The 7,920-nt window shown below is 39.7% G+C and overlaps 1 protein-coding gene across 1 annotated transcript in view; it reads right to left on the bottom strand.

Annotated features, from left to right (window-relative positions):
• Positions 1 to 5,320, bottom strand: part of c1qtnf6a (C1q and TNF related 6a) — a 14,302-nt gene extending 8,982 nt beyond the window's left edge. The window contains exon 1 of the mRNA XM_074655377.1: positions 5,158 to 5,320. Within this exon, the coding sequence (XP_074511478.1) occupies positions 5,158 to 5,209 (52 nt within the window). The 5' untranslated portion in view covers positions 5,210 to 5,320. The remainder of the gene's footprint in view (positions 1 to 5,157) is intronic.
• Between the last annotated feature and the right edge of the window lie 2,600 nt (positions 5,321 to 7,920).

Here is a 7,920-nt window from a genome sequence, read left to right as displayed (position 1 = left end):
GACCTCCTCATCGCTGCAGATTCTGGTCACATCAGCATCCTCGTCCTCGTGGACCTCTCAGCTGCCTTCGACACAGTCTCCCACACCATCCTCCTCACCCGCCTATCTGACTACCTTGGCCTCACCGGTTCAGCTCTCTCTTGGTTTCAGTCCTACCTCACAAACAGAAAACAGTTTGTCACCATCAGAGACTCCAGTTCCACCCCGGCCCCAGTCAACCATGGCGTACCTCAAGGCTCTGTGCTGGGACCCCTCCTCTTCACCATCTACATGCTCCCCCTTGGTCAGATCATCCGCCACCACGGTCTCAGCTTTCATTCATATGCTGACGACACACAACTATATCTCAGCACCAAACCATCCACCCAGCTACCCCCACAGTCACTTGTAAACTGCCTACATGCAATAAAAATCTGGATGTCATCAAACTTCCTAAAACTCAACAGCAACAAAACCGAGCTCATGGTTGTGGCTCCCAAGGCCCTGCTCCGGAAGGTTGGAGATCTCCACCTGGACGTTGACGGCTGTTCCTTCTCCCCATCCTCGGAAGTCCGCAACCTGGGTGTCATCCTGGACCCAACACTATCATTCCAATCTCATATCAGGTCCATCACCAAATCCGCCTTCTTCCACCTCAAAAACATCTCACGTCTCCGGCAATCACTCTCTGACTCTGTGGCAGAAACCCTCATCCACGCTTTCGTCACCTCCCGTTTGGACTATTGCAATGGAGTTCTGTCCGGGGTTCCCAGCAAAGCCCTGGACAGGCTCCAGTATGTGCAAAACTCGGCTGCCAGGGTTCTCACCCGCACCAAGCCCTGGCAGCACATCACCCCCCCCCTCATCCACCTCCACTGGCTCCCGGTCAAGTCCCGCATCACCTACAAGATCCTCCTCCTCACCTACAAATCCCTCAATGCCCTGGCTCCTCAGTATTTATCTGACCTCCTCCACCCTTACACACAGCCCCGGAACCTTAGATCCTCAGGCACGGGTCAGCTCTCCGTCCCTCACACAAGAATGCGAACTTTTGGGGACAGAGCCTTCAGTGTGACAGCCCCCACCCTCTGGAACTCTCTCCCCATAGAGCTCCGCAACGCACCATCTCTGGACACCTTCAAAAGACTCCTCAAAACCCACCTCTTCACCAAGGCCTATGGCCTCTAGCTACTGTTACATTTGTTGTGTTTATTTATGTCTTTGTTAAGCGTCCTTGGGTTTCATGAAAGGCGCTATATAAATCCAAGCTATTATTATTATAATGAATGTCCCACATGGACACCACAGTAATCCACATGATCCCAGATCACCATCAGTAACACCACTGCTCCGTGCTGCCTGTTGGCAGATCACACGTTATAAAAAATGGATGCATGAAAAATGCTTTGTTTCCTGGACTTGCTACCACTTGGCTTCATAGATGCGTCTGGTGATGGCCCTCTATCGTCCAACATAGAGAACAACATGCTGAAGATCTGGACCAAAAGTCAAAGCATATGAACCAGGCAGGTTTTTTTTCCTGTGGAATTTCTTACTCTTACAGATAAATAGGCCACATTTTAATGATATCATACTTTAAGGCAGTGCCTCCCAACATTTTTGGGCTTGTGGCCCTTTAAAGGAATAGTTCAACATTTTTGGAAATACACTTGTTTTCTTGCAAAGAAATTAGAAGATTGATCCCACTCTTGTCTGGTAATACAGGCCTACAGCCAGCAGCTGGTTAGCTTAGCTTAGCATAAAGGGTAGAAACAGTATCTGGTTGTTATCACACTTTGGATGTTCTACTGATTCACAATATAACGTGTTAGGGCACAGTCACATATGCAGGAATCATAGACTGTACTGTGTATAAGAAATGGACGTAGTCACCACGACGTCACCCATTGGTTTGTGGATTGCCATTCTGAAGCCTCGAGTTTAGCATTTCGGCCGTCGCCATCTCGTTTTTTTGCAACCAGAAGTGACACGAGAGGGTGGAGCTAAGTACAACGGAACCAGACATTTTTAGGCGACCAAAATATTACAATTAACTTTCATGAACTGAAAACACACTGTTAAAGGGTTAAAGCTCTAAGACGAAAACATGGACAACTCACAGACCGGACAACGCCGTGGTAGCGACCTGTCAATCACAAAGTAGCCCCGCCCTAAAGCATCCCCTGCTTTATGGTCTATTTGACTCTAAATGGGATCATAATTTACTAAATGAACATCATGCTGTATTGAAGAAGACTTGAAACTAGAGATTGAGACCATAAACTCATGTTTACAATGTTTACTGAGGTAATAAATCAAGTTAGAAGTAGGCTCATTTTCTCATAGACTTCTATACAATCAGACTTCTTTTTGCAACCAGAGGAGTCGCCCCCTGCTGGCTATTAGAAAGAATGCAAGTTTAAGGCACTTCAGCATTGGCTTCCCTTTTCAGACCCGAAGGTTACCCACTGTTGCCCTGATGTTTATTTCGTGCATGTGTGACCATGCCCTGAATCCTAGATTTTTAACCTTTGGACAGAGTCAGGCTTGCTGTTTCCAGTCTTTGTATCTAAGCTAAGCTAACTGGCTTAGTCTCTCTAAGTGTATTTTTTTCATATCGGTGAGCAGTGCAAAGATGAGAGAGAACTCAGAAATAATCCTAAATATATACATAGCTATACACATCCATTGTCTCCTTATTGAAGAACATTGCAGGGGATGCTGAAATAGGTGGCTGAAATAACTCCATCTATCCACTTTATGACCCCGATCATGTTGCAAGTTGTTTGCATCGAGAGCGTAGTCCTGTCAGAGAACGAGAGGAAGATGAGGCAGAAGTTGTGCACACGTGTAACATGAGCACAGCTGTTGAACATTACTGCCTTCGGGTCCCGAGGGTTGAGGTTTCATCGGCTGCTCTGCCGTTACATCAGGAGAACATTCCTCTGGGTTTCCGGGCCGATGTAAACCATTAGGAGACTCGTCTGAAACCACCTGATGCTATCGCTGTGTAAACATTTACTGTCTGTTGTCTTTGGGAATCAGACGCTCATTTCCCCAGGGAGCTCATAATTCAGCCGTCTCTCTCGGTCTGTCTGACCCCGTAATACCCCACAATCCTCCTCTGCTGTTCTTTCAGGTTGTATTTTGTTTGGAAGCATCGCAATCGTGAATCAGAAGTCTCTTTAATCTCTCTGTTTGGTATTCGTTTTATGAGCTCCAGCAGCAGCATCTCTCACAAACGCCACACTATCGCAGACATCTTCCTCTCGCTGACCTCGGAGTGATGACCTTTGACCTTCCAGGTGAACCATTTGCTCTTCTGGGCGTAGTAATTGCTGATATTTGTGCTAATGGTGCTAAAGTCATAACTTTACGAGAAAAAAAGTCGTAATTTTACGAGAATACAGTCATAACTTTATGAGATAAAAAGTAATTTAAGGCAGTTTCCCCCTCAGGTCTGTGTGATTCTTTCTTTGGAATAAACGCAGTTTCTTGCACAATCTTTTCAAGGTCCTAATACTGATGATAATGTGGTGCTGATGTGCCAAAAGATGAAGTATTTTGTTATTTGTGAAACCCAACTAAAGTATAACTTCACAAGATGCTCCACATTTCTCATTTTCACACGGCACGCTGCTCTATTTCCCCTCTAAAATAACACGTAAAATTACTACTTTATTATATTATGACTTTATTCTCATAATACTACGACTTTTTTTCTCGTAAACCTATGACTTTATTCTTATGATATGACTTTATTCTGTGATATGACTTTATTCTTATGATATGACTTTATTCTGTGATATGACTTTATTCTGTGATATGACTTTATTCTGTGATATGACTTTATTCTGTGATATGACTTTATTCTTGTGATATGACTTTATTCTGTGATATGACTTTATTCTGTGATATGACTTTATTCTGTGATATGACTTTATTCTGTGATATGACTTTATTCTGTGATATGACTTTATTCTTGTGATATGACTTTATTCTTGTAATATTATGACTTTATTCTTGTAATACTATGACTTTATTCTCGAAATCTCAGATTTATTTGGTGGAGACTTTTGGGGCCCGAAGCAGAATTGTATACGCCCCCCCCCCCCCCACAATGCTGCCCCCATTTTCCCAGGAAAAAACAAATGCTAGTGGCTGACATAATTATGGGGCATTGCATTCAGAGTTGAAAACCAGAAGTGAGTTGAAATGTCAGACCTCGAAACATTCTTGTGGTTCAGCTCAGGAAAAACAAAAAGTTGGTTAGCGAGCATACTGTAGCAATTCAGAATCTTAAAACAGCTTGCTGACAAATCTGATGCTGAGCAACCTGAATGTTATAAATCCATCTCTGCATGTGCACGCTTCATTATCTTTTGCTACCTTGTAGTAAATTTAAATCAACAATGCAATTTACGAGATTTTACAATTGGGCTTGCCATACCCGCATAGTCTGGGAATAGCTACAGTCTCATTTAGAATATGATATATGGATGGTTCCCCACTTCCTTCTCCTTGCCCCTGAAACCCACGATCCCGACCGACTTTACTGTCTTTCAGAGGCTGTAGCAGGCTCAACCGTGTCATGTGAGCTTGTCGGGAAGGAGGTTAAATAACGCTCCAAAGTTAGGCTAGATATTGGTGAGGAAAAACTGGCAACTGACAATTTATTTTAATTAATCAATTCATTAATTCATGTTTATTTCTGATCTATGACTAGAACAATTTGACACACAGTGCTGAGCTGCATCTCAAATTAATCTCCAGGTTCCCAGCTTTCAGATGATGTACACCACTTCTATGTGACAGCTACTGTTGACCTGCTATCTCCCCCTAAAGACCCCCTGTACCACCCTAAAAAAGACAAAAACAGGTCTAGTGTGGGTCTCAGAGGGTTAAGTAAACTCACACACTACGCCGGAAAAAAGACAACTGCCGAAATGATGGATAATCCTGTCATTCGCAATGCTGTCAAAGTCTGGTGATATTATGATAAAATATCTAGGGAAAAACATCCCATCATATTCATTAATACCTCTGATCAGGAGTTTTGATTTCACAGGTGAGGGGGACATAGTTATTTCTACAGGTACAAATCGTCAACGGGGATTCGGGTAACAAAAACATTGTTTACAGCAAAAAGTGATGAAATTGATCCATATATTGACTCACCCCATAGGTGAAGAAGTGCAGAAAACAACCACTCTAGAGATGGTGTTGTCATAGGCAGACATTTCACACAGACATCTTTTTAAAATGAGTTTTGCTTAAATCCTCTGAACACACACATACACAGGTGTTTTCAGTTATTCTGGCTGCTTAGACCTCTGCTCAGGTTGAAGGTGGCCGAAGCTTTGATGAGAATTTATCAGGTCACAAATCTCCATCTACCAATAAGAATGATAAAGGTGTAATTAGTCCCGCCCTAACAGGTTCAACAACGCTACAGCAGGAGACTCAGTAAGATGTCACTCAGTCAGTCTGTACACACCCACACAGTCCTGAGCAGAGGTCTGATCAGCCTGATTAACTGAAAACACCTGTGTGGCTGTTCAGAGGCTTTAAGATAACACATGATGGTGTGTTTCAGTTCAGGCCATCATGATTAAGAAACTTTGTACAAAAACAATAAAGGTGCTGCAGTAAAGCCAAATGTGTAAAGTGAGGAGTAAAAGGCTTTTTTTCCTCTTGTTAATATGTAACAAAGTATGCAAAAATAAACCGTTTTTATTGCTTTTATTTGGAGATATAATAAAAAAAATAAAATGTTAACTCAATTAAACCCCATTGAGCTCAAGATTTAAAATGTATCTCCTCTTACAATGTTTAAACTATAGACTCAAAGCTCTACTATAATAGATACTGTTACCACTTTTTTTTAATATAGAATTTATACAGACTTTACAGAAATTCTTTTTAGTTTTTAAGTTGGAGTATGGAGTCAGTCTTACCTGAGATATAAATAAAGGTATGGGAGACGGAATGGTGTTTGTATCTTATTACATTTTTTTTTTTTTTCTTTATTTAGTTTATATATTTGTTTTTTTGTTTATTTTTTTGTTTGTTTGTTTCTTTCTTTATGTATTTATTAATTTATTTAATTAAATTATTATCTTATAAATTGTAGCAAATTACCTAGGGAATGAATGGAGAGTATGAAAAGGAGAATAACTAAAAAACTTAAAAAAGAATTTCAAAAATCTGTATTAAATCTTTAAAAGTGGTAACAACAGTATCTATTATAGTAGAAGTTGTAGTGTCTAGTTTAAACATTGTAAAAGGAGATACATTTTGAAATCTTGAGCTTCATGGGGTTTAATAGAGTTATTTTTGATATATCTACAAAAGTATAAAAGCGTTATATACCTATATATATCTATATCTATATATATCTATATATCTATATACTGTGTATATATATATATATATATATATATATATATATATATATATATCACTTTTTGCTGTATTTTGTTGTATAGTGTAAAGTGCATTTGTGACAAAAAGGGAAAACTTTAGTTTGTTGTGTCCAACACTGGCTCACAAATAGCTAATATTTTAATAATATGTTAGTTTGGGGAAATGACACACTATTAATATAAAAAATATAGCACTAAAACTGGGTCAAAATAACCCATTGTCTTGGGTTTTCTGGGTAAAGTTAACAAAAAGACGCCAATTCTACTGATATTGCATCATTTTTCCACCAAATAGGTCACGAGTGATAAGACACTCAACAGAAAAACATCAAAGTGCTCTTTGTATTACAAATATCGCAATGAAGTAAAGCAGGTTGTGCTCTCGTGACATGGAAAGAACTAGGAGATGTAGAAACACTGATGAAGAGCAACATCTGTGCTGTTTGTTACTGACGTGGCTAAATATCGTATGTTCTCTGTGAGGTGAGCGGATGTTGCTGGCTGTGTCAGAGTTAAATGTCAAACCACATTCTAATACACACACTCACACACACACACACACCACCAGGACCACCTGACAGGACATGTAAACACTCAAAACTACACACACACGTCTTTCTCACGTTGTCGGCGCACACATGCCCACCCCTCAGCCCTCATTCCACAACGACACAGGAAGTCAAAGGGTGACCCATTTTTACCAGAAGTTTTATTCTGTTTGGTCTCTGCACAGATGTCACTGAGTGCAACGGAAATATACTGCATGAGAGACAAGAGCAGCGACATTCACCACTGACCTCAATGATTTACATTAATCTAGAAATAGAGATCTAATAAATATTATCCCACATTAACACAATTCTTTATTGTAGATCGTAACACTTTACCAGGTGGATGATTTGTTTGTGAAATAATGATTAATGATGATTATTAGGTCTCTTAAACAGCATGCAATCATTTATAAAGATGTACAAACAAATGAGATTGACTAACAGAAAACATCATGCCTTTCTTTTGATCAGTATATAGACTAAAAACAGTGAATTTAATACTTAAATGTCAGTTTCATACCCTTAAACACAAGCTTGTCACACAAGCGATAGTAGACATCACATATCACAATGTCTTCACATGATTTGACTCTAAAGCAATGCTCATATGCTCTTTATTAAAAGTAGTTCATCACTATATACATCATTAAAACACTTTTAAAATCACGTTTGACTGCTTTCAAAATCCCAGATCTGCCTGCAGGTGGGAAGATTTTAGATTTTGTGATGATATTAGTAGATTAAAAAAAGCTCTGACAGCATACAAGTAAGATTTAAATTAGAGTAATAAAAAGCAAACTACAAAACCGCATTTTAAAAACACAATCATTTATAATTGACAGTAGCATTTAGTTTAAAGTAACGTCTACTTTCATGCTTTGCAACGTTATTTTATATGTATTTTAACACTAATGAAGCTAATTGAAACAAAAAAAAATGGTACTTAGGAGTCCCACAGTAATTCA

The sequence above is a fragment of the Sebastes fasciatus genome, chromosome 13 (assembly GCF_043250625.1).
Source record: "Sebastes fasciatus isolate fSebFas1 chromosome 13, fSebFas1.pri, whole genome shotgun sequence".
In the NCBI taxonomy this organism is placed as follows: Eukaryota; Metazoa; Chordata; class Actinopteri; order Perciformes; family Sebastidae; genus Sebastes; species Sebastes fasciatus.
The sequence above is the reverse complement of the archived record's forward strand: the minus strand, read 5'-3'. Positions and strand labels throughout refer to the sequence as shown.